General features: G+C 41.5%; 2 protein-coding genes across 6 annotated transcripts; both read left to right on the plus strand.

The window, feature by feature from the left end:
* Positions 1-406: 406 nt before the first annotated feature.
* Positions 407-3,937, plus strand: LOC113564332. Its single transcript, XM_026980990.1, has 3 exons — positions 407-945; positions 1,020-3,472; positions 3,529-3,937. Exons 1-3 carry the CDS (start codon positions 573-575, stop codon positions 3,661-3,663), a joined length of 2,961 nt encoding a protein of 986 aa, XP_026836791.1. The 5' UTR covers positions 407-572; the 3' UTR covers positions 3,664-3,937.
* Positions 3,938-5,819: 1,882 nt separating this feature from the next.
* On the plus strand, positions 5,820-25,984 carry LOC6547584. 5 transcript variants are annotated; one of them, XM_015156082.2, is made up of 12 exons: positions 5,820-6,384; positions 7,048-8,081; positions 10,530-10,556; positions 16,360-16,517; positions 18,249-18,644; positions 18,762-19,064; positions 19,167-19,688; positions 20,145-20,228; positions 22,776-23,045; positions 23,324-23,561; positions 23,701-23,894; positions 24,679-25,984. In XM_015156082.2, exons 2-12 carry the CDS (start codon positions 7,117-7,119, stop codon positions 24,810-24,812), a joined length of 3,291 nt encoding a protein of 1,096 aa, XP_015011568.1. In that variant the 5' UTR covers positions 5,820-6,384; positions 7,048-7,116; the 3' UTR covers positions 24,813-25,984. The 5 variants fall into 5 exon arrangements, with proteins under 5 accessions (XP_015011568.1, XP_001976222.2, XP_015011569.1 ...); XM_001976186.3 differs by having other exon boundaries at positions 16,381-16,517; XM_015156083.2 differs by having other exon boundaries at positions 16,387-16,517.
* The last annotated feature ends 1,296 nt before the right edge of the window (positions 25,985-27,280 follow it).

The following is a 27,280-nucleotide window of genomic DNA, read 5'->3' on the forward strand; positions in this document are numbered from 1 at the left end:
AACTTCCCGCTCGCAGTACCGACGCCTTCCAAAAGCTGCATGTTTTATAACTAATTCCTCGCTGGTGAAAGCAGGCTGTTATGTCATAACACAACACGTGGATGATAGAGCCGTTACCTTTTTGTTGTCCAACAGGGGTGTGCAAAACGCACCGCACGAGAGTATAAATATCGATATACTTCCGAAAAATAAATACTTTTATCTTCATGTTTGTTAATGGCTCTAATACCAGTGATATCGTAATATTGTATACTAAGCAGCTTAATAAAAACTCAAGTCAGCCAAGCGCTGCGTGTTGGAGGTAATTCGAAATTAGATTGGGGCGAATCACTTGGGATCGTAATGATTTGGGGCTGGAAGCCTGCTAAGCTGAACATCTGCTGGATGTGAACTCGGCTATCGCGAGCACACTTATCAGCTGATTCCCAAGCGGCGATTCAGTGTGTTTACCAACTTAAAACTTGATGAATCACTTTCTTTGTGTTCGCGTTTCTATTGCGCAGTGCACTTTCTTCAAAGCAGCTTGTGTCCTTTTTACAAGTTTGTATTTGTAGATTGTGAAGATTGTAACAATGGACGACAACGGCATGTTTATTCTCAATCCCGACTGTATTTTGGAGATAATGAAATTCGTGATTACTGATTGCCAATCAAATAAGCGCCATGTCGAAAAGGGTACTCTTGTCTACGAGGATTTAATAAACCTTGTTCTGGCCCACGAATCCTTCCTCGAACTGCTTGCGGATAATCATAAGATACTTTACAAGGATCTTGAGTTGGTACTAGCGTGCAGGACCATAAAGCTGCTTATAGATCTTCGAGTGAATAAGCAATCGAACGACGGAGGATTTTTTTGGAGATCCTTTCTGGAATCGGTCAGTGAACGAAGTCCGTTCGATCTTCAACTGTCTTTCCAAGGCTTTTGCGTACAGATTCGAATAACAGGTAGGTCGCATCTTGAACTCCTAAGGCCTCTTAAACTTAAATAGTATTAAATATTATTTAAATTGTATTTTAAGGCATTTCAAACCACGAGACGTTAAATTTTGACTTCAAGCTCACTGCAGACGCATTGGCTGACATTTTCCGCTCCAACCAAAATCTAACCAGGTTGAGCTTTGGAAACACTGAAGTGCCTGGAAGTTTTTTCGATATCATACGCCATTGCGCCAATCTCGAAGAACTGAGATTCCCGCTGAATCCAGAGTTCGTGGCATCCCAATATGAACCAATAGTGAACTTGCCCAATTTGAAAACCATTTTAGTTACTGGCTTACAAAGAAGCGAGTCGGAATCGCTGTTTTTTAGCATTTTAAGGAAGTTGCACAGGCCAACGAATCTTCCACCTTTGACACTAAGTATCGAAGATTACCTAACTAACCTTCATCGACCTGTAACGTTTGCCACTTTCAATTCATTACGATGTTTGCGTGTTGACGAACCCTATGCTTATTATGAACGAAATGAATGGGAATGGAGTGCAGTTTTTAAGGCCGAATACGATTTATCCGCAATAGAAGACGATAGCAATTCAATAGAGGATTCTCTTGTCACCATAAGATTGGGTGACGGTGTGAAGATCAAGTTTATCAGATCTGAAGGTAAACTTGAGTTAAAGTTACACGACAAGTCAGACATCAGTCAAATGGGACCTTTATCCAAACTGCCCAAGCTCACTCGTTTGGTAGTACAAAAGAAGGCGAATAGTTTTGAAAAGCCCGATTCACTTGCCGAATTCCTGCGATCAATGGCTCCAAAGGGGTCATTTGCTCTGAAGTCATGCAAAATAAATTATGGACGATTACATCAGGCTGAGATTGAAGAGCTTGCGAAAATAAAGTCACTTCGATTCCTCGCATGCCACTTACACGACGGGCCTGGTATCCACTTCAGTCAGTTGACTAACCTGCAACACATGGTAATCCACTTCCGCCGAAATTATCACATTACGTCAGATGTAATCCATAATCTGCTAAGCAAATGCCAGGTGCAAGCAACCATTTATAGTGAAAATGTTACAGTTACCCTTTTGAGGAATGAAAAACGTCTAGAGATTCATCTGGACAGTTGTAAAGACACTGATTTTGCTATTCCCCTTGCCAAACTTAAGGGTATTAAAACACTCGTTATTTCTGGGCGACGGGACTACGATTATATTAATACGATCTTCGATGCTTTTGCAGATAATTTAAGTACGATCGAAGAATTGGATTTATTCGATCTGCAATCATTAAATTTCCATGTAGAAAATGTAAGTTTCAAAGATATTTCCAAAGTGACCGAAATCCAAACCATTAGAACACTTAGATGCTGGTTATCGGATGTGACTGGTGTTGAGAAATTGGCAGATCTAAGCCAATTGGAGAACTTGGAAATACACCATGCTGGAGATGGCAATCTTATCGAACTTTTCACAAAACTTGCTGAGAAAAATACAATTAAATGTATAGGTACTGGGAAACTCGCCCACGAAGAGGTTTTAAAGATAACCCAAATGAGGTCGATAAGAACTTTTGTATGTCGTTTATCACGCGAGGATGATCTTAAATTCCTTGCGGAGCTAGCAAACTCAAGTGTCGAAGAACTAACTGTTTTGGATTATCATAACTCAATGCGAGAAACACCCCCTGTGTTTTCTACAAAACAGACAAGGACACTTCGGCCCTTATATACATGGCAAAAAAAACTGAATTTAGTTGAAACCGTTGCAGTTACTAAAATGACAGGACTGAAGAGATTACGTGCTGGTTTTATTAATCCGGAGTGTGCGCAAGTATTAGATAGACTACCTCACCTAGAGGACCTAACTATTGGCTATATCGACATGCCACGCTCTACTCCTTTGGAAAATCCGCTTAGGGCTCTAGCACTCAAGGCTCCATCGACTTTAAAAAAATTGGATCTATACGAATGGATTGGCTGCTGCGAATGCGAATGTTTGACTCAAATCGAAACATTGGAATCCTTAACGTGTTCTTTTCGTAATGAGACGGGCATAGACCATTTGGCCAATATACAAAACCTTAAAGAATTATTTATACACCGTACTCAAATTTCGCTTAGTAATCTTTTCCGTGCCTTTGCCCAAAAAAGTGATTCCAAGTTGGAGAAACTTCAATGTCCAGTCACATGTTCTGATGAGATGCGTGAAATATCACAGATTAAATCACTAAGAACTCTAAATATTGATTTGACAAAAAAGTGTGATAATTTCTCAGACCTCTGTCGATTATATGAACTAAAGTCGTTGAGTATAGTTGATAGCTATGGATGTAAATTAAATAGCGATATGTTCCTGCCATTTTTTCAGTATTGTCAAAAGCTCGAGCTGGTCGATTTGGAATATTGTTATGGTGTGGCTTCAGACTTCGTCAGCCAAGTTAACAATGTTCTAAAATCTGTTAGAGATTCCGCAAATCAGAAACCGCTACAACTCAGTATTTTTAGTGAATCGCTTTACCCGAAAATCCATGTAAGTAATCCACGTGTAACAGAGTTTTTAAATTATTATAAATGGTATTCTTGCAGGTGGAAGATATTGATGAGTCAGTCTTGAACGTCTCGTATTCGTACGAAAATATCGTGGGCTATTACGAAATAGAATTTAATTCTGATAACGAGGATTCAGAGAAATCGGAGTCGAGTTCCTCGGAAGTCGAATAAGTACATGTTACTCAGCTTACTCTTTTATTCGAGCCGTACGTTGCCCAAAATCAAACTTCCCGCTCACAGTACCGTCGCCTTCTAAAAGCTGCATGTTGTAGAACTAATTCCTCGCTGACTGCTGTGTCATATTCAGACATAACACGTGGATGATAGAGCCGTTACCTTTTTGTTGTTAAATTATGGGAGGGGACTCCCCGCCAGATTTTTCTTTTAAATATGAAAGATATTCTAGTTTGAACATAAACATTTCGATTAGATAAATTTTTGTACTTATCGGAATAAAAATAATATATATACATACATATATATTTGTATATATCGCCATACAAAATAATATACAATATTAATTTTATACAATTATTACAAAAGTTATAATATATTATTATAACATTTATATTAATATTATATTAATTATATTATATTATAATTATAATTATATTATCTTATTATATTAATATTAATATTATTATACAATTAATATTAAACAAATTAATTGTGCGCAAGATAGCATTAAAAATTATTCCTTAACTAAATTTTATTCACAATCAACAGCTTTAAAAAAAGCAAGGAAATATTTTCGGCTTAAAATGACACAAATAAAAACATGTCATATATGTACATATTTATTTTTGCATCTAAATAAATAAATATTTTTTTTTAATGACATCTTTGAAATTAACTTATGTAATAATAAACTATTTAAATTACAATAATGTTTTTGTTTTAAATTCTTTAAAGACCAAAAACAGTTTCTAAAAGCTCTTGGAACTCCGCATTTGCAATCAATTTAATATTAAATGGTTGCTGTCACCTAAAAGACAGTAGGAGAGGAAATCCACAAAAGAAAAGCCCGAAACGAACAAGAAAAATTCATACGTCATGTGCAAACAAAATACATAACGACGTATTCCAATCCCATATAGAAAGAAGTATGTACATGGAACTCTCAAATGAAGAGAACGTAATGCGATTGGTTCGGCGACGGAATGGCAATCGTTATGGAGAAGAATCGCAGAAGGCGAAACGAAGACAAATAATAGAAAAATGACCAAGCTCTCAGATATATTGTACATAAACATATAGAGGTGGCAAAGGTGCGATGCCAGAATTTATAAGCAATGCTATTTATAAGAGCACGAAAAACGAACGCCCCTCAGGCGAAAAAAACCCCATTATCGTATTTTATGTAAGTGCAAGAAGGATGCCCTGCCATAGTGCTGCTCGCCTCTGAATCAGCAACACAAAAAGAAATACAAATAAACGGGACTCGAATGGAAACGAATGGGAAACGGAAAACGGTTGACAATAAAAAAATCAAAGCTTGCGATAGAAAGAGATAGCAACACTGCCCCGAAAAGTATAATTCGTTGAAAGTTTGTCATTTACTTTTAATTGAAATTAAAGTGCTTTTTGTCAAAGACAGCTGCGCAAACTCCAAGTAAAGACATTTTTTTACTTTGCTCTTCTGGCAATGCATTTATTATAATTTACTTTGCAACAGAAAATGCCAAAACAATTGTCATTTGTTTATATAAGGCGTCGCCCATGGGAGCGAGCGAGAGCGCAAACATATACGACTGGCTATGCAAATATGTTGCTCTCTCGCTCGCTCATGTTTATTGGTTGCAGCCCACCTGAGCGTGCAACAGAGATGGCGAGATAGTGTGAGAGAGAGGGCTCAGGCTGAAACGAAATGAAATTGAAATGAAAAACGGTTTTTTTTCCCCAATGGGCAAGAGAGAGAGAGAGCGGGAGGATTTGAAGAACACAACACGCACAAACGAATTGAAAAAATAAATAAAACGAATGCGAGAGAGAGAGAGCGATTACGTTTGTCATTGTATTTTCGGGGTTGCACACAGAAATATACACAGATACAAATACACCGATCAATCGCACATACCACTCCCCTTTTTGGCCTGGTATTGGTGTAATGCGAGACGTGGACGGGCAACAGACATTCGTATTCGTACTCGTACTCGTATTCGTATTCTGGTTTTGCACAATCGCAGATACAGATACACCAGCTCGCTCTCACAGGCACAGATATGCATGCACACACACACATGCACACTCGTCTCGGCCGACAGCGCTGCCGGCGTCGCTGCCACGAAAATCCGAAAGGAATCGAATTGAAACTCGCCTTTCATTACGAATTTGTCATTCGCAAGAGAAGGTAATGCAATAAAACTTTTGCGCGCGCATTTCTCTCAGTACATAACGGTAGCGCTTCGTGTGTTCGTGTGTGTCTGTGTGGGTGGGCTAAAAAAATAGCACTCGTTAGCGACCGCTCGCTCGCTCACACGCAGTCGTCGCCTAGCACCATCTCGCTCTCAGTCGATTCCCATTCGAATGCAATTCGTTTCGTTGATTTCTCCGATTCGCGAACGAGAGGGGGAAGAAGAACCAGTCGAAGGCGAAGAAGCAGAGGCAGCGACGCCACCGTCGCCGTCGCAGCGGAGTAGCTGCCATCTCTCAATCTCTGAGTGACAATCCGTCGGTACGGTACTCGAAAACGGACACAGCTCCGGTTTCCAAAACTGCAGTACGAAAACGGTTATTCGAACTCGATTAACACACGCGGGCAATCGGAGTAAATAACTTGAAATATTGAAAGTACATACATATATTTCACAGCGAAAATTCAAAAATCAAAGTGCGCGAGTGCCTTGTGTGAGTGCTGTTGAGTTTTAAAATTACTTTTAGACCTCCTTAAAGGTAAATCTATGTTCTATATCGAATCATTCAAATAGGACTGAATAGGTATACTTATGCAAATGGGTAGTTAGAATCCAAATGAATTTCATTGCCTTGCTTTTCACATAAGTAAATTAAAGTACCGCTTGGGCAAAACGTTAGTTCAGTTTATATGATATTATTTTTGGGATTTAGATATTCATCTGGTCTCAATTGTTGAACTAAAACTGTAAGTGTTTGTTTTTTTTTTCTATTAGCAAGGAATAATTCCTTATTTGTAACATTTTGTAAATCTAAAACGAAAGTTAGCATATCAATTTACAAAAGAATGTATCTATAGAAACTTATAACATCCTTATTATTTTTCACAATATCAAAATAACGCCATATTCCACTAATCATTTCAAGTTTAATGGCTATACAGAAAATCACAAGAGCCAAAACGTTTGACCATTATTTGCAGGTCTGAACTTAAGTTTATTATTATACAACTCACAGAAATATTAAGAATGTAAAGTCAATAATAAGCGGATGCGAATATACGAGGCACGAGGCTTTTAGAATTTGCATAGAGAAGCCTAATAAATAATTAAAAATGAATTAAGAGTTCATTAATTATATATCTTCCTCTCACCATCTCTTTCTATTTCTCTCTTACTCTGTGTCAATTTTTTGTCACGATAGAAAAGAAAAACGCCAAATTAACGAATCGATTAAAAAGTAAACAAACAAAAGTGTCGGCCATGATGAAGTATGGATTCTGTGACAAGTGAACAGAGTGAAAATAACAACAATAAATCGGGCGCAATAAATAATAATAACGCAATAAATAGTGGTATTGAAAGAGCCGCGAGCAAAATGAACACCACCGCCATGTTGATGCATCACCAGCAGCAGCAGCAGGCGGCCGCAGCAGCAGCAGCAGCAGCAGCCGCAGCAGCCCAGCAGCAGCAGCAACACAATGGACGCGATGGCAGCAATAGTTCGCGTGGTGCCAACGAGGATCGTCCAAACGGCCGGAGTTCGCACACAGGACGAGGATCCAGCTGCTCGCCGGCCAGCTCCCCAAGTCGTCATCCCAGTGCCGTGAGTCCGGTTAGCTCGCTCAACCACTCCATGATGCAGCAGATGCAGCAGCAGCAGCAGCAGCAACAGCAGCAACAGCAGCAGCAACAGCAGCAGCAGCAGCAGCAACACCATCAGCTTAGCCCCCCGCCACATGGAATGCCATCGGGCAACGGTTTGCCGACGGGTCTGCCACCCAGAATGCCACATGGACTGCCGCCCCATTCGCTGGGGCTACTCAACTCCCTGCAGATGATGCACCATGCCTCCCCCTTGGAACTGATGGCCGCCGCCCATCACCATGTGCCACCCAGATCGTACAATTCACCGCCGCCGATCTCCACCTCGGATCCCAGTGCCAACGAGTGCAAACTGGTGGAGTATCGGGGTCAGAAGGTCGCCGCATTCATAATCAGCAACGAAACCATGCTCTGCCTGCCGCAGGCCTTTGAACTCTTCCTGAAGCACTTGGTCGGCGGCCTGCACACGGTCTATACCAAACTGAAGCGCCTGGACATCGTACCGCTCGTCTGCAATGTGGAACAGGTGCGCATATTGCGCGGCTTGGGCGCCATCCAGCCGGGCGTCAATCGCTGCAAGTTGCTCTGCTGCAAGGACTTCGACATCCTCTACAGGGACTGCACCACGGCCAGGTACGAACGAAACCGAAACCGAAGCAAAACCAAAATCAAAATCAAACTCAAAAGGCATACGCATTGGGGGCAGCTCCACACGCCATTGGCGTTTTTTTTTTTTTGTATTATTTCAAGGCTTTATTTTCTATTTCACTCATCTGTGGTGCACTCAGCAAGGGCAGTTCTTGTTGGGAATTTGCATTTTTAAATTAAACAAGTGCATTTTTGTTTTAGCAGAACAAGCAACAGTAATGTGAGATAACTTAGAGAGTTGAATTGGGTTTTTAGTTGTTATGTTGCATATTATTACAAAGCAGTGATGTCAATCGCTGATTTATTAACTTGGTTTCCAATGTAAACTGTCGAATTAATTTTCGAATTTCTGGCCATTTGATTCGCAAAGTGCATGCGCCCAGTTCGGGGTTTGCACTGCAAAATTTTCTCATTTCCGGTTTCCGCTTTAGCCAACTTACGCACTCAACTACCGCCCGCCGCCGCCACCCAAAACTTCTTGCATATTGCAACGGTTGCAATGCAAATAGTTTGTGCATCGATATCGATTAACACGGCCAATCAAAAAACTTTCGTTTCGCATTTCGCCTTTCGCCTTTTGCCTTTTGCCGTTTTCCGATGACATTTAGCGGAAATACGCAATGCAAACGTAACGCTCCCCGTGACCCCTTGCTAACTAACCGAAAGCTGCGTAATTCTTTTGAACGCCTCTAACAATAGTTGGTGAAACAGTTTTCCACCTGGCACAACTTTTCCTCCTCTTGCATCCGATGTTTTTCCTGCAATCGACGTGTGCGGTGCCCTGTCAGCTCATTTCCGTTCGAGTGGAAAAAACGACAAGCAAAAGCGGAGTTCAGTAGAAATGTTTTTTTTTTTGTTTTTTTTTTTGTTTAATTTGTGGAGAGGGATGTAGGAGCCTAAAGCTCTTAATGGTTTAAAATAAAACTTTATGGAAGTGCTATTGTCCTTGGTTACAAAAAGTTTTCTATGCGCTAGCCAATACCACTTGCTGAACTACGGAAATTGAAATTTTTAAACATTTTCCCTCGATTTCGTAAAATGAAAGCACTCAAATTATTTTTGTATCTCGTGGCTACAACTTAAGCCACAAGATTTCAAAGGCTACTTAAAGTACTGAAGAGTTAGACAACAAATATCTAGACATTTACAAATTGCAATGGCCACAAGAGCAACAGATACAAATAAGCTTGAAATATCAACACAATTAAGGGCTAATACTCCGATTGATCCCCAGGAGAAGCTAATATTTCATGGATATTTAAACATCCCCTGCCCGAAAGCTTTTGAAAAACATTTACAAACATTGAGACATCAACAGTCGAAACGATTACAACCTGGTATTTCAATATCCCTTTTTTTGGCTCTGTTCTGTTGTAATTTTTTTTTTTTTTTTTGTAAGCCGCTGTTGAGTCCTGGGTTTTTTGTTTACAGTTCCCGGTTGCAGTGAGGAACGGGTTGAACTGGCCGCTGACCACAATGAAGTCGATGGAAAACCATCTAGTTAATTATGGAAAAGGGCTGAGCCACATGTATGGAGTGTGCTCCAAAGTGCACATGCGCTTTGTCCACAGAACTGGGTACACAGGCAAAAACTGAGATCGTCTTGGATTTTGGTTCCAGAAGTGCAGTTAACCTTGATTTCAAATGTTATTAGTTTAGTGTTTATATTAGTTTTTCTATTTATAATAGTTTTTGTACATTTTTTTGCGGCTACTAAACAAAGATGGTATTTCCATAGGTTCTCTCTTAGAAAACATATAGTTTGAAATTTAGATACACTCAAAAAAGCAAGATCGAAGTAAAAAGTGTATTTATACTGGAAAACAGTACATTGCTATGAAAAACTAAATATATTTTTCTCAATGGAAAATTGAGCGGATGGCCCAGAACAGAAATGAAAAGAGACCCGGTCTAAGTACGATTCCCGGTTTCGAAAACCGAACCGGACCGGACCGGGCCGGGCCGAACATGAGGAACGGTTAAAAATGCGGTTAAACCTATTATTAGGTTGAAAAAGTTTTGCGCTAAATTGAAACAAGTTGGCTGAGCGGGGTAAGGGGAAATGCGAAACCGCTGAAGGCAGCGCTCACTGTGGATAATTACAAATTGTTTTTGGCCGGTGGTGTGCTGGGTAAGGGGGTCAAGGTGGGTCAAGGGGGATCAAGGGGGTTCAAGGGGGATCAAGGGGGTGGAAGGGACTTGAAGGGGGTTGCAAGGGGGTGTGCATTTTCACACCCGCTTGCCCGCCAAAATGCAAGTCCGCGAAAAGGAAGCCGTCAATGAAAAACTTCCCTTTCAGCATTTGGGCCCCGAATTTAAGCCCTGTTTCCTTCCGTTATTATGTTGCCGTACTTGTTTTTCGCATTAAAGCTTACACAAAACGTTTAACAATTTTGCCTCACTTGTCTCTTATTCTTCTCTTTTTAATTGCAGATGCCTATCGATCAAGCCACCAGAAAGGTAAACACACAAGTATAATAAAAAAACTATGGCAATAATTTCTCTCCTCCTACTTTTGGTTTTTTTTTTTTCGTTTTTTTTTGTTTTTTTTTGCAAATATCTATTTAACGAAGGAAAAATGAACGCATCGTATCGATGCACTTGAGAGTTTTTAGAGCGAAAAGAATTTGTTTATTAAATTAATTAAACTCGAAACGGAAATTGGGCGAGCCTCGAATGGCGGAAGTCGAAAGGATATGCCAGCTAAAAAGTGCAAAAAAAAAATATGAATGCTATAAATAGAGCGTGAAAAAGGGTTTTATTTCGATAAGAAAATGGGGCGCGGCTTAACGGTGCTAACGGTAGATGGAACAGGTGTGTGTGGTTTGATTTTCGGAGATACGATATAAAAGGAAATACTCTTAACGTGCAGAAGAAATGGTTAGAGTGTAGACTAGTTTACAAACAAATGAACCGAATTTACAATTTGAAATTTTGTAATTTTTTTGGAAAAATGTTAGAGAAGTTTGCATGTGTGTATGTACCTCACATTTTCACTCTAAAACACTCTTGAGCTCAAATTCAATTGTACACATTTTGTTCAAATCAAAACTTACGTTGCAATAATTTTTTATTATATTTGTTTGCCTTTGTTGGGTGCTTCTCCAATGGCAGCCAACCAAAAAAATGATTTTTTAAAACTATACAACCTTTTTTTTTGTATATACTAAGCTCAATGCTTCCATAATTACAAAAAATTATTGACACTGACATTTCATGGACTCGTATCATTTTGTCAGCATTTTTGTGGCTCAGTCAATTTGGTTTGGCAAATGGCAAACAATTGATTTTGATCACCGTTGACAGTTCCGCACAGCTCCACTCCACCCCACTCCCTTGGCATTTTTCACCTAACTTGGCTAAAACGGCGTTTAAGCGGCACCGACCAAACGGCTCAAAGGCGAAACTCCAATGAGCCAGAGCAACGTGTTGTGACCGAGCTGGTGGGCACACCTTTCCACTTAATTGGACTAAAGCCGTACTCCGCCGAAGACTTACCAATAGCGATCCAATCCGATCCAAGCCATGGACTTGCAGACCACAACTATGCAAAACGCGCGGGCCAAGTGGAAAATGTTGGGCCAAAAGAGATGGAAACACGAATTGAAAAGCCAGGAAAAGCCAGCGATTGATTTGACTTCACTTGAGTTTAATTTGTTGCTAAATTGTTGATCGAGTGAAGAGGCGGGGAAAGGAAGAGTTTGTGGGAATAACAGCTAATAGGATTTCCTAGATGGAAATACACCTGAGAGGTACAAAAAAGTCGAAAGATAAAAGTAATTTTTTATTTTTAAAATTTTTTTAAGCAGTCATAATAAAAAAAATAGGTAGCAATATAATATATTACACGATCTTTAGTATTTATATATATAAATATGTGGGAAAACAAAACAAGTTATTTGAACAAAATAGCCAAATGAATAAAATATTCCCATAAATCTCACCAAACAGAAGGGAGAGGAGGGAGGGCGAGAATTCAAATTGATTACAAATAACTTAACACAAATTACGACAGCACATTGATTTATTATGTGGATTTCATAGGCACAGCTTTGTTGCACAGACAGACTATAATTTATGCCATCCAACAATAGCGGCGACTGTCGAATGTCTAATCACAAATGACTGACTGACAATCAAGAGATCAACTGAACCAACCGAACTCCTCGGGCTGTCAAAATGAGAGGCGGAAAAGTGTTGCAGAGAAACCAAAAAAAAAAAAGGAAAAAAAATATAATTATATTAAATTTCTAAAATAATTCGAGTCTATGATTTTCGAGGTGTGAGTTTCATTCGGGCCATTTGCATTTTGCAAATTCAGCTTAATTGAGTGTAACCGAATAACAAAAGCAACATTGTGGCGGCTGCCTCTCTGTTCAGTCTAAATGAGGCAACAATAGTTCAATTTATTTTTATAATAATTACAGAGCCTAAAACAAAACTGCACACAGTGTTCATATAAAGTCGGCATAGTCGAGCATTCTCTCAGCATCATGAGATGCGATATAGTCGCAATTGAAGGAAAGGGAAGTAGGGGCGATCTTGGGTAGAGGTAGCCATCCAATCCATTGTTGGTGTGGCATGTTTGTAACTACATTTTTTGTGGCCCGCTGTTCGGTTTTTGTTATTTTTGTTGCGAACTAAATGAGTTATTAGCACGCCAATTGAAATTGAAGCGAGTGAGGAAAAAACAAAGTATGCAAAAACAATTGCCAAGAAATCTGCATTAATGCACTGCACATATGGAGCTGTTGTTGTTGGTCAGGGGGAAATCGCAAGTCGCTGGCAGAAATTATATGGCTTTAACTTGGGGAGGAAAGAGGGCCACCCAAAATTCCTAATTACCATGTGATTTTCATTTAAATGTTTGACTTTACGAGGCATGTGCATAGAAAAATGTCCTATGTTGCCATGCGAACAATTTTTTCTGGCAATGATGCCAATGCAATGTAATTTCTTCTTGCCAATGATGCCAATTATGTTAGAGAATTGCTTAAGGCTGTCAGATCTGCGTACAAGCACATTCCTATACGAAGTTTTATTTTAACAAAGTACACAATAGTTCTAATTTATAGATAGATAGATTTTGTAATTCACAGATACTACTCTCCACTAAGAGTAGTCAAACAAATCTAGTTCGAGCTGTGTAATTTACAATTATAATTTACAATTGTCAGTGGCTACCATTAAATGACGTACTTGATCATTTGGAGAAGTACTGGGCGTAAAACCCACAATTAGCCAGGAAACATTTCGCTGAGACCTGCCCCGCGGATCTGGGGCCCCTTTCAAAACCCTTTGGCGAATGCCATGTCATTCGTTCATTTGCATGTCATTTAACAATGAATACGAAAGTCGACTGAAGTCAGCGCTGGTCTTTGTCTCGTTGAGCTCAATGCAAATTCCAATAACATTTATTGTTAACAACGAAAGAAATTCGAGCCAACTTCAAGCGCCAACTCACAAGGGGTATTCTTTCCCGGCTTCTTTCTGGGAATTTCCAATGCATATTGTCGGGTTTACGGCTTTCAGACAAATGGCAGCGGTTCGCGGGGCGAGAGTTTCAATTTGAGGCTATGGATTCAATTAACATTCTGCTCTGTGAGCACTAGGCATTGGTAATTGCAAATATGGAAATTGTGTTGCAGGCACACATTTAATTGTCGGTTACTGGGATTGCATTGATTTAGTTGCCGCCAAGCACGCTCTGCACCGCTGCAGCGGTCGCAAGGTGGCAACTTGGCCATAAATATAATTGATTTGCCAATTTGCAGCTTAGCCCCAGTTTCTGGACGTCAGACCGAATCGCCGGTGGCAGTGGGTTAAGCGCAGGGAGTGTGGATTCGCTGACAAATGCCAGGAACGCCTCTCTATTCGATCCGATTCGATCCGATTCGATTTATGCAACTGCAACTGCAACTGCAACTGCAAGTGAAGTGGCAGTGGCACATTTAGCGCAGTTTGGCGCATATTTTGGCGGCTGTTTCTCAAACGTCCCGGCCACAAGTCAATAATTAACAACTCAGCTATCCCTTGACTATTGAAATATATGCACGATCGTCGAGGAGACGCAAGGAGACCAAGACAGCTGCAAACTGGTTCCACAATTGTATGGCCAGTGCTGGCAACCGGTTCCTCCTGCCTCCTGCCTCCTGCCTCCTCCTCCTCCTCGGACTGCTATTATATTGTTTTACTTGTTTGGGCCACAGGCATTGGACACAGCGACTATTTTGACAAATTGTTGTTTATTCCTGACTAAACGTTTGTCCGCTGTGCGAAAAATGCAAAATGACATTTACGGCGAGTGACAACGGTGCATAAATTAGCAAAAATGGTCTCAGCTAGATAGATTGCAAATTTGGTCTTAACCACTGCGCATTTCGGAATGCAAAATGATTTTTAGGCTTATGCGTTTCTTATGCGTTGGCATTTAACATAGTTACTCCACATAAATCTCTCTTTTTGTCTTTCAATAATGGGTACCATAAAGGTAAGCCGAATTCGATTAGAATATTTTGGCAGAGTTTAAATATTGCATCACCATTACGTGTATGCCTAGACCCAATTATGCAATCTTTCCCGAAACTTATGCAAAAGACATATTCCAGCGAAGCGAAATTTTCTGAACCAGACAAACATGTCAGCCCGGCAGATCCAAAAACTTTCCAATGAAAGTGTTGCTCGCACAACCTCCAAACCTCCAAACCGCCAAAACACCGAGCCCACTTCCCATAAATTCATGCAACTTGACTGACAGTTTCTTGTTGCACGTCACAAATGGGGGAATGGCCTTCCCGATTGCGATTAGCGGAGCCAGAAACACTTTCGCTGGCAGAACCTGGTGCTCAGGTTCTGGGAATGATTCATGGCTAAGGAGTCCATTTATTTGACCTAAAGAGGCCAAGACAACAACTCCGACTGTTTGTGGTTAAACGTTTAATCGAGCACAATTAAAATCCAGCCGCAAATATTGGCTGTGGCAATATGTAACTGTAAATATTTGGTAGAATCGTTATCCGAATAACGCACAATTACAAATTGTTCAAGACTTTCGCCATATGCATGGCATAATTATGTACATCGTGCGCAGACGATCATTGCTACCTGTGTTTATTTGCCCATGGTCGTTGTCTTTTGGCTTCTAAGTGTACACCTGTGTACCAGCGGCAAACATGGAATGAAGATTCCATAACTTAATTGCTAGAATGAAGAGCCATCTGAATGGAGGGGTCGCTCTATTTGATCAAGACCCGGCTACCCTTCGTAGTATTTGCTGCACTTGTGTGTAGTCAGTTTTACTTAATTTTTTTTGGCGTTTTTCTTTTTGTTTTTTGTGTTTTTGGATCCGACCCCCGCGCTGCTTTGGGGCTTTTATCTCTTGTTTGTCATAACTTCCACCCGCTGCGCCAAGTTGTTTATGCCTTTTCGTTTAACTATTTGGCTTAACCTGCGTCAAGTATTTGCCAAGACTTGTTTAAATATTTCCTATACAAATAGCAGCAATTGCAGGCATAAATTACTAGAAAATTTTTATTTATAATCTTTTTTTTTCCATTCCATTCGTTCTTCTGCTCTTTGCGGGCTCACTTTATTATTGTTGCTGTTTCGCTTTGTACATTTTTTTATGGCACATAATTAAAATGGTAGCACGTTTTCGTTCTACTCGTATTTGGCTTTTTATTTGTCTCAAGTCAACGGGGTGCTCACTAAAGTGGCTTGAAGCTTAATTAGGCAATGCAACTTGCGGGCGAGAGTTGGGGTATATGGCTTAAAAATGGCATCTTTCGAAGGGGAAATTATTAAACAGCAAGATTTCTCGGTATAGTTAAACCGCGATGGATGCGTTTATGGCGAGGCAGGCTATCAAAAAATTATAGACACTTTTTGGCCAAGGAACTTGTCGGCTTTTACAGCAGCAAATGAAGCAAACGTAATTACAAAAATATTATTCTTAAATATTCTGCATGGTCTGGCACATATAAATCATGACTGAGGGCATTCAGAGGTAATTGAATACCTACCACGCTTTTGTGTGATGGAGTTAGCCATTTTAAAATGGCCAGGTTGTTAAACAATTTCCACTTTAAGCTCTCAAGTTGCGTTCAACCAAATAAATGTAGTAATAAGCGTGAAAATGCAGCAGCGCAATGCAAAACTAAGCATTGGTTCATAAAATTCACTGACTTGTGATCACTGTGCTGAGGCATTTGGCATTTTTTTGTACTGATACCACGGATATTGTCCATTGCTCTCAACCCAACAGTAACTCTCTGCAATTCCGCAGTTCCAGACCGGGTAGACCGCCCAAAAGGGGACCCGTGGGGCTTTCCCTGCCGCCCACTCATCTATCGCAGCATCCGCAGCTGAAGAAGCATCGCCTGGACAACGGGGACTATGCCTATGAAAATGGGCACATAAGTGGTGAGTAATTGAATGCAGCATACATACATACATTTACCTATAAGCAGCGATTAAGCGGGATTGGTGTGACCATATACTACGCAGTGTGACCTTGGTGTAGCATAAGCGGCATTATTTCGGTGATTTTTTTTTTTTAACCAATTCATAGCTTAAAGTTTAAAACCAAGTAGACAGCAGTCACTATTTTTTTCCTGTGCACTTCAAGTACCCACTTGCCGCTGCCAATTGCAATTCTCACACAATTGAGTGGCATGGCCGCAGGGGCCACGAATTTGGATTCGAATTGTAATGAAATCATTCCCAGATTGGCCACATAACTCGCTTTCGGGTATCGGCGGCTGTAGTGTTTCTGTATTTCTGTATCTCTGTGCTTCCCCGTCGATCGATGATCGTCGCTGCCGCCATTTGTGATTTGTGATCGCTGCTTGTTGGCTGATTACAGCTTACACTGCACAGCCAAACGAACAAAAACGAAACGGATACACAGCCACAGATACAGATACAGATACAGATACTTTGGCTACGTTCCCAGCCAAAGCTAAAGCCAGGGCCACCACAGATAAATGGCAGCCAAAGCCACAATCAACTCGAATTCCACACTGTGATTTGTGCTGGCACAGGAAATCGCATTCAGCTGAATTTCGAATTGTATCTGTGTCTGTAATTATGATAAGTACAAGCGGACTTGTATTTAATTGATTTTTACATATTTCTCTATGATCGCTCGAAGGAGAGAGAGAGTGCCGAGCTGACATTTTCGTCCACGCCTCTTTCTATTAATGTGTCCGAAACGCACAATATTGAAAGATACCCAAACCGAACCGCCACAAAAGCCCCAATCGAATGAAATCTCAAAATCTCTTTTTCTTTAGAACCATGCGCCGCCGGCGCCTTCTGAAACGAAGATGGGTCTGAAAAAACTGTTTGCTCTTTTTCGCCCCGTCATTTATGGCCATAAAGGAAAAAGGTTGCCTGAGTGAATTATTGGGCGTTGATACTTGAGTGATATTGCATTATTAATAAAAAGTGCACGGGGCATTTCTATACACTTTTTAACTGCATTTTCACATACTAGCCCTCGTTTAATTGCATTCCGAAGCCAACGAATTTTTGTTTGATTTTTTGCCAACTTACAATGTTAGCACTTTAGTGAATTTTAAAGCATTTAATCGCCCACTAAATTGTCTAAATGCACACCGCCATGTGCACATGACAATATATACATATGTACATATATAGTGCAAACAAATGACAGCCGTAGATACACACGCCAGATAGAAAAGCATCTGTATATTTGCCGTGTGCGGGTGCATTTAGTTGTTGTGTTTAGTCTGGCCGCTCAGACAATAGACAGGCCATGTACAGATATATATACATATATACATGTATATAGTATAAAACCTATATGTGGCAGACACAGACAAGAACAGGTGTCAGTTGGGCGAGCCATCAAAGTGAATGGCAAACATTGGCGAGTATGGGCCAATGGACAAGTGAATATGTACTTCGAAATTAAAATATTTAGCACAGCTCCGGATGAGATGAGAGGCACGAAATTATTGATTGTTGGTTAATGTAGTTATGGTAATAAGTTTGAAAACTCTGAGCAACTTAACTTAGCACTGTCCTGAAATATTTGAGCTTCGATAATTTCAAGATTTAAAGATAAAGGATAAATGTCAATTTGGTTAATTACATTGTTTCTTCGTATTTGATTCGTGTTCTGGCCAGATATGAAGTCGCCGCTTCTGGCCAACGGCTACAATCCGCCGCCCATCAATCACATGGCCTTCATGCAGATGAACGCCCACCATCCGGGCGCGGCGGCACTCATGTCGCCGGGAATGCCGCCCCACGGATTGCACGCCCGTCCCGAAAGCCAGATGCTCAAGGCCGCTGCCCAGAACGCCGGAATGTCGGCGGCCAATATGGACGCCCTGGCCAGATCCGGCATCTGGGAGAATTGCCGTGCCGCCTACGAGGACATCGTCAAGCATTTGGAGCGATTGCGCGAGGAGCGAACGGATGAGCGCCAGCAGGCGATGGGTGTGGCCGGTGCGGTGGTCGATCGGGTGGGCAATGTGATGGTGGCCGAGCACAAGCCCAGGGATCTCAGCTCCAGGAACTGTAAGTACCAGCCATGTAGCGCGCACATAATTACGATTATCATACCATTAGCTAGTAAGGATCCACCAGGAAGAGGACGTTCATCACAGCTGTTGCGATTTCCATCTCCTTTTGCAGGCTCTCCCACGCGCCAGAGTCCGGTGCTGAATCTGAGCAAGTCCGGCGGAAATACAGACCACGGCGGCAGCAACTGCGACGCGGGCAGCGAGCGCAGTGACTGCCACTCGGTGGCAGGATCACCGGGCAGGGGTGGCTCCCGCAGCCTGGACGAGGGCAGTCGCAGTGGCGGCGCCGGTGGCGTGGCCTCCCATGTGGGCGGCGGCATTATCGGGGTCGAGGACGATGATGAGGAGGAGGAGAACCTGAGCGACGAGAACCAATCCGAAGTCGATGAACGCTGCCTGGCCAAAGATGACGAAGGTGAGTGGACTTTACATTGATGCGAACCCACCTGTGCGATAAGCACGATAAATGTGACATTTTCTGACTGACTCCGTTCGGAATTCGTGTCTCCCCTGACAGATTTGAGTGACACGGAACGTGATAATCTGTCCACGGGCTCGGCGGCCGCTGCAGCGGCTGCAGCGGCAGCTGCCGCACACCAGCTCCACCAGCACGCCGCCTCGCACCACCACCAAACGGTGGGTCTCTCCCACCTGGGTGTGGTGCCACCACACCAGCGGGGCTCCCCCACATCGGCGGAGGCGGCCGCCGCCGCCCTTCAGCACCAAAGAGCCTTGAACTACTCCCAATTGGCCGCAGCTGCCGCAGTGGCCAATGGGGCGGCGGTGGGCGGTGGTGCGGTGGCCAATGGGCCGAACGGCGGCGGTGGCGCCCTGACCCCCAACGAGGCGCTCCTGGCCGCCAACGATGCGGCCGCCCTTGCCGGCGGTCTGGCCCTGGGCCCCTTGGGCATCGATGCCCATGCCGCCAGCCATGTGCCAGCCAGCTCCACGGAAACCCTGCTCAGGAACATCCAGAGCCTGCTCAAGGTGGCCGCCGATAATGCCAGGCAGCAGGAGCGGCAAATCAGCTACGAAAAGGGTGAGTTTCAAGTACTCCTCAGCTCTAAAATCCAGCATTATGTCTATTAATTAGAGTCCTACTTGAAGGGAAAGACTTAATATTTCCCAGTATAACTGCATGAAAATGCAAATGGGGCAACGATTTTCTTACAAAATTAACAGGGGAAAACTCAAACAAATCGCAGAAACGTGGCTTGTTTCTATTATTTTTTCCAAGCGCCAAAAATGAAGTTAATTATTTTTAGTTAATATAAAGATGAAAAAAATATTTTTGTTCCTTATTGCGAAATATACTTATATATGAATTAAAAAAACTACTTTCGTTCTGAGCACAAAATTTAAAGTGCATGATTCAACCAACTTGTTTCTATTATTTTTTCCAGCACTGCAAATAAATTACTTAGCTTATTGCAGTCACAATTACTAATTAGTCACATTACTAATCTGTAAAAACTCGCTTCAAATATACTTTTAGCTGAGCTCAAGATGGATGTTTTGAGGGAACGCGAAGTGAAGGATTCGTTGGAACGTCAGCTGGTTGATGAACGTAAACTGAGAGGTGAGTAACAGAAAAATAATATTTTATTAAAATTAATAAAAATACCTAGTTTTAAACCTTTCGAAAACAGCGCACTCTGATTTGTAGCATTTTTGGTTCCCTTTTGAGCTTGATATTTTCTATTTGCGTCGCAAAATCTTGTTGAGCCCAAAAACCGGTTCACATTAGCGTCAGTTCACTGTGAGTGGCGATCCATCCGCAGTTGGTGCACCAAATCAGTCCTGACACTGCGCCACATTCACATCCATGTCCACATTTAGCTCCAGATTCAGATTCAGATGCTGATTCAGATTCATACTCCCATCCCGGCCAGCTCCTTGGCTCGCCCTATGCCGATTCCGACTCCAATCGGGCGCACTTAATGCAATCTGACTCAAATGACAATGACACCTGATATGCCGACTGTCTGCCCATGTACCCCTCTTAACCCCTTGGCCCCCTTAACCCCGTGCACTCTGGTGGTCGTCGCCAGGTTGCGGCCAAAAACGAAAAAAAAGCATGTACAAGTATAAAGGGTTTAAGGCTCAGGCTGCCGTTCTGTCTCCGGGCCTTTTTCAACAGAAATCACAATTCAAATGAATTTAATATCATTTCATTATTTAGTTACACTCGAATGATTGGCAAAAAGTAGCCAAACAAAAATGTGGAGCGAGCTGGAGTTGGGAACTGGAATCCGAGTTGCACATACAGAAATCCTTTAATTGGTTGTTGTTCTGGCCTTTCCTTGTGACGACTTCTTGAAAATACCATATAAGGGTTGTCAGGGGTTAAGGGTTGATTACCTCTCGAAAAGGCAACGATGGTGAAGAACTAAGCCTAATTGAGAGAAAAGTTCTGAAAACAGAGTCCACTCAACCAATTAACCAAACTTAAGACCGAAAGAAGCTTTATATGAATGGAAATGGGTATTGGTAATGTCTGTTTCAACTTTAAAAATAATAGGTCGAAATTTGAGATATGTAAAATTGAAAAAGAACTAGTTTAAAGTAATTTGCTAATGACCCTATTGTGGCCAATTGAAACCGCTAATTTTTCAATTGCACATTTCAAAAACTGATACACATATCGGCGCCCACTTTGTAATCAATAATCGCAGTTCATTACGCTTACAACTACAGAAGTTTGCAAACCTAAAATTTCGAAGCCGCCAATGAGCCACCCAAAAAGCGGAGCTCCACCCAAAAAAATAAAAAACGAGAACAGCTGAATTACAATGCGAAAACAAAGGGAACCAGGGCAGACTATAATTGCCCACCGACTGACCGACCCGGCCATAACTTAATCTCCGCCTTTCCCCTTACTTTGTTGGAAAATTATGGAGGGAAATGCCGCACATAAATCAGCAAACGAAAACCGACAAAAAATTGCATGCAACTATGCAAAATGCCACACAGGCACATAGACATCTAATTGCAACTAATAATAACGCCGGCGATAAAATCGCAGCCATGTACGGGCCTGAGTTTCCACTTTTCCAGTTTCGAGCTTCGAGTTTCGAGTTCAGAACATGGCAACAATTGGCCATTTGCAATGGGGGAGCGTGGGTGCCGGCGTTTTGGAATAGCACAAAATCGCATCGCATCGCATCGAATCGAATCGAATGGAATCGAATGGAATGGAGGGCAATGCCATCAGCCGATCCTCGCTGAAATTCAATATGCCTGCAACAGTTTTGGATTTGATTTGAGGTTGATTTTGTGGCTCCACCCTCAAAACGGCTGTCACCACGCTTCATCGCATCCATCCACATCGATGCACTCGCAGAAATTGTGCGCAGCAACCACAAATTCATCTCAAAATCAAACAACTTTTTAAGCTATGGGGAAAATATTCAAAATAATTTTGCTACATTTTTGCAGATTTAGAAGCGCTTGTTTAATATCAAACTTATGTTTAAACAAAATTTTTTAAACAGCTAAGGTTTTTGAAATTTTGAAGAGCCAGGAAAACTACAAAGCAGATTTTTGTACTTCCCTCAATATTTTCCCAATTTATTTGTTTCTGTGCACCTTTTCTATGGCTCGCGATCTGGAATGATTGCAAGTCAGGATCAATAAACATAATTGCGCCCACACACACGGCCGGATGCGCACTTGAATTGGCACAGGCAACGAGCCAGATAACTAAGGCCAGAACCAAAACCAAACCAGAACCCAAACCCAATCCCAAACCCAAAGCCACAGCCCGATCGAAAACCAGAACCGAGAGAGACCCAGAATCGTTTGAATCGATCAAATTACCAGTTACCAGTCCGAGATCTCCTCACGATCTATCTATCGCTCACTTGGAGCTGGAGTATTTGCTGTTGTTCTGTTCCTTTCCTATCTCCTGACATTTCCGTGGAAGGAATTTCGTGTTAATGCTCGCATCATGAACTGTGCAGAATGGTGCTACTTTCGCCATCTGTCAGTTTGCAAACGCAGTTAGATACGCAGAAAGATACGTATTTGCGAAGTAATGATCCCAGTTTCGCCTAGTGCCTGATATTATTTATATAATTTAGTATGTTTATTTAGTGTAATTTTCTCTGTTTTCTGCCCATTTCAGTGCTCTACCAGAAGCGCTTCCGACGCGAGCGGAAGATCCGCATCCGCTATCAGCAGCAACTTGGCGGTGGCAGCGGCGCTGTGAAGGGCAGTCCGAATGCCAATGGGAGCGGGGGCGGTGGATCGGGATCGGCGTGCAGTGAGTCGGAGGCGTGTGGCGGCGGTGGCGGTGATCCCAAGTGCAACAACAACAACAACAACAATAATAATAACAACAACAATAACAATAGTAACAGCAGCAGCCACGGCGGCGACGCGGAGACAATGAAAGGTGAGTTTCGGGGTCAAGGACATGCATCACACATGGCTAACAGACCACCTACAGGTGGTGATCAGTGGAGCCAAAGACCAATCAGATATTGATTTATATAATAGTAGCAAAAACGCGACTAAAGTGCTTAAAATAATACAGCAAGCCGCTATAAATTTGTTCAGCAACAAAGTAAGACACTGGTTTTTAAAGCTAGCCTAGGTTTTATAAAATGGCTTAAGCCACGCCCACGCTTTTTAACCAACACAGCGCCCTCTTCTATTGACCATCTTCCGCAGAAAACGATGCTGGCAGCGAAAAATCGGACAAGTCGCTGGCCTCCAATTCATCCTGTGATGTGACCGCCGGACATTCGGCTGGCTCCGTATCCGGTTCCATATCCGCCGGCCTCAACTGCCCGGACTCCCCCACCCACTTCAAACGGGAGCCGCACTCCGATCACGAGGGCTCCGTGGAGCGCCAACCGCGATCCTCAGCCGCCTCACTGGCCGCCCACGACGAGGACAACTCAAAAAGGTATGTGGAGTATCCATTATCCAACTCCTCAAACTTTAGCTTTTTGTATCTGCAAAATATGCATTTAGCTGTGCAAGATATTTTAGAAATGCATAGATAATACTCGATAAACATTTTGCACTTACTTATGTTTACCCAGATGCGGCAGCCGCGATCGGGACGAGCGACCGCCCAGCGGATCAGCTGCCTCTGTTGCAGCAGAGGGCAGCCTGGCTGCTGCAGCAGCGGCCGCCGCAGCAGCAGCGGCAGCAGCAGCCACCAATGGAAAGGGTCCGTGGAGCTATCCCGGCATCGACCTGATGGCCACCGGCGCCTTCTGGCAGAACTATTCCGGTGAGTTGAGACCCGATACACACGACGTTGATTTAGATTGCAGGGTACATTCCAGTTGAGTAATACAAAAATGCTGAATTGTGTAATTTCTCTAATTCAGCTCATAGTCGTAGTTCTATAATTCATCTCGTAATCTTATTTCCATAATTCATCTCACAGTCTTGTTTCTATAATTCAGCTCAAAGTTTATTTCTCTAATTCAGCTCATAGTCATATTTCTATAATTCAGCTCATTTTTTTTCTATAATTCAGCTCAAAGTCTTATTTTTATAATTCAGCTCAAAGATTATTTCTATAATTCACCTCATGGTATTATTTCTATTATTCAGCTCTGTCTTATTTCTATAATTCAGCTAATAGTCTTATTTCTATAATTCAGCTAATAGTCGTATTTCTATAATTCAGCTCATAGTCTTATTTCTATAATTCAGCTCATAGTCGTATTTCTCGAATTCAGCTCATAATCTTTTTTCTGTAATTCCTCTGATAGTCTTATTTCTCTAATTCAGTTTATTTCTATAATTCAGTTTATTTCTATAATTCAGCTCATAGTCGTATTTATATAATACATCTCATACTCTTATTTCTATGATTCAGCTCAAAGTCATATTTCTCTAATTCAGCTCATAGTCGTATATCTATAATTCACATCAAGCTAATTCCCTTAAGGGAATTAAGAAATGCAAATGTTCCTGGGCAGCTTAGAATGATTACTCAAGCCCACATGACATCCTTAAAATGTATCTAAACTAAGGTTCCCCTTCTCCCGCTGATCTCCTTGCAGAATCCCTGGCCCAAGAGCTGGAAATGGAGCGCAAGAGCCGTGCCGCCAACGCCGAGCGGGATGTGAAAAGTCCGCTGTCGGAACGGCCGACGGCTTACTACAAGAACTCCGTGCTCTTCGGCAGCGCCAACTGAACACCTGGACAGGTGAGGTGGTGAGGTGGCAAGGTGCAAGGTGCAAGGTGGCAAGGATTTATTTGATCTCAGAGTGCAATCCCAAACGGCGACGGCTCTTGAGTGGGAGTGGATCGATGAAGTGAAAGTGTGTACATACCTAAGATGAAAGATGAATGAGGAATGATGAATGAGGAATGATGCAAAGTAGGAGTTTTGAGAACGTTGCAAGCAGAACGTGGCAGCGGCCATTTTGTACATAGAGAAAGTAGTGAAAAGATGCAGAACTTCCGATATCCCTTATAGAGTGCTTAGATGCGTTAGCGAGCAGTTTGTAAGCTTATAGTAACGTTGTATATATAGCAGCCGATACGAAAGACTTTTTAATGAATTGAAAAACGATAAGCTGAACACCCGTCAAAATAAGGCAGTTGGGCATACCTAGCATTTAACTTCCCCGAAAAGAAACCATTTTTAGCATTGCTTATAAACCCTTTACGATGTAGCTTCAATTCGAGTATATTAATGTAACAGAAATATATAATATATAAAGTAATACGTAGATATTTAGGAAGTACAGAAATAAATCGAACGAGCCGCTTTTTAGTGTTTTAAATGATGGAAGCAAATTTGATTTATTTTACGATGTAGTTTTTCTATTGATAAGCATTTAATTTATTCACTAGCCTAGCAGGAGTGCAGTAAGTCCGTAATACTAAAAATTAGCATATACAAAAAAAATTAACTTCAAGTATTTCACTTGCCTAGGCGATAAACAATAATTCATATTATATATATCAAATAAAAAAATATTAATAATAAATGCTACACAAAAGAAAATTGTATGCTCGTTGCAAAAGCAAAACAAAAAAACATAATGAAGGAAAAATGATCAAAAATTGACATTAAAAACTATTTAAACGCTTCATATGCTATTATATATACACCCTATATATATACACACATTAACTTTAGTCATAACAATAGTCAAAGAACAAATAATTCCGCGAATCAGCAAACAACAATAACGGTTCAAATATTGTGCAACATCTCGCCGCTCGCAGTGAAAACACAGAAATTATTATAATAAATACGATTAAAATAATACAGCAGCCGACAACCGACAGACAAAACCAACACCAACAACCAAGCGAAAAAGTTTAAAAATAATATATAATAATAAATTATTATTGCAAAAATAATAAAGCGACCAACGGTGTTTTTATTTATTTTTGGAGGTGTCTCTGCGTTCACCAAAATGTGGGCCGCAATTAATGTGTGAAGTGCTGGATTAAATTGTTGCATATTTTTTGACGGCCTTTTAAGCTTGAAAATATTTTAAAGGAACTTCGATGGTAAGTAACCTACAGGGTAAATTTCATCTAAGTTCATTTGCCAATTATTTGGGAAACTGGAAACGGATTTTGAATACTAAACATAACAGGAAGCGCTTATATTGCTGATTTCTTGAATTAATGATCCGAAAACTTTATCTTTGCTTAATTGCTGTCTATGGAAATGGCTTTATGCCTCGCAGATTAATTTATTGTGTGCGGGAAACTCAATTTGGTCTAACATATGCCAGTCTATGCGATTTTAGCATTTAATTATAGCACCAGGCAGTCGTTCATCAGAGGAGCGTGAGATACCCGCAAAAAATTTGAGATACGAGAACCAATAGATCAGCGAACCCGGCAAATTCTTGTTGTGTTTTTTATTTTTATTTTTTTTTTTATTTTTATTATCTGACCATCAGCTGCGAGGCGCGCGTTTGGACAGTTATCGATCCAGAAACCATAAAATGTATACGCCAGATGATGATTTATGCGTCTGGCTCAAGGGGATCAAATCACTCCGGATCAGCTCTCAATCTGTTAGTGGCGCGAAGAGACCGCGCGGAATCGGATTCAGAAACAGAAACTGCATATTGTGATTATGATTATTGGTAAATTATATTTAATTTACAGTTAAACGATCACGTATGTACGCCAAAGGCTCCGAAACATCTTTCGCTCGATCTGCGAACTGCGAAACACACTCCAAAAATACCTTTCCGACATGACCTCAATTATCGATTTAACTTTATTATTGGTTTTGATTTGGACTTTTTGGTTTTCGGGGCGCATCTCCGCAAAAAGTTGAAATTAAAAGGAATGCTGTTGATTGCTATGTTCGTCCCGCGATCCTCAAAAAAAGGGCAACACAATGTATGGGAGATACATATGTGTCGCTGTATCTGGAGCATTAGGTGGGCAGGTCGCTTAATTCTCGTTAATTTCTCACTGGCAACGTGCAGCGTTTAGCTGATTGCGGGTTTCCCAGTCGGATTGCTGCTCCTTGTGCCCCAACCAGTCGGCAACTAAATTGTGGCAATCATATTTTGCGTTAAATGCATTCATTTTCGGTTTTATTGAAGGGTCCTCGCCCATATACAACTGTTATTTCGCCAGTTGGCTGGAACTGGTTGACAATAAATCAGATTTATTGGC

The sequence above is a fragment of the Drosophila erecta genome, unplaced genomic scaffold, assembly GCF_003286155.1.
Source record: "Drosophila erecta strain 14021-0224.00,06,07 unplaced genomic scaffold, DereRS2 tig00000092-arrow-pilon, whole genome shotgun sequence".
NCBI classification, from domain to species: domain Eukaryota; kingdom Metazoa; phylum Arthropoda; class Insecta; order Diptera; family Drosophilidae; genus Drosophila; species Drosophila erecta.

What these genes read in the sequence shown, in the direction of transcription:
- LOC113564332 (XM_026980990.1), top strand. Translation starts at nt 573, where the DNA reads ATGGACGACAACGGCATGTTTATTCTCAATCCCGACTGTATTTTGGAG. An exon ending in CGTACAGATTCGAATAACAG is followed by an intron (nt 946 to 1,019) that starts GTAGGTCGCATC and finishes TTGTATTTTAAG; the next exon opens with GCATTTCAAACCACGAGACG. An exon ending in CGCTTTACCCGAAAATCCAT is followed by an intron (nt 3,473 to 3,528) that starts GTAAGTAATCCA and finishes GTATTCTTGCAG; the next exon opens with GTGGAAGATATTGATGAGTC.
- LOC6547584 (XM_015156082.2), top strand. Translation starts at nt 7,117, where the DNA reads ATGGATTCTGTGACAAGTGAACAGAGTGAAAATAACAACAATAAATCG. An exon ending in TGAAAATGGGCACATAAGTG is followed by an intron (nt 16,518 to 18,248) that starts GTGAGTAATTGA and finishes TGTTCTGGCCAG; the next exon opens with ATATGAAGTCGCCGCTTCTG. An exon ending in TGATGAACGTAAACTGAGAG is followed by an intron (nt 20,229 to 22,775) that starts GTGAGTAACAGA and finishes TGCCCATTTCAG; the next exon opens with TGCTCTACCAGAAGCGCTTC.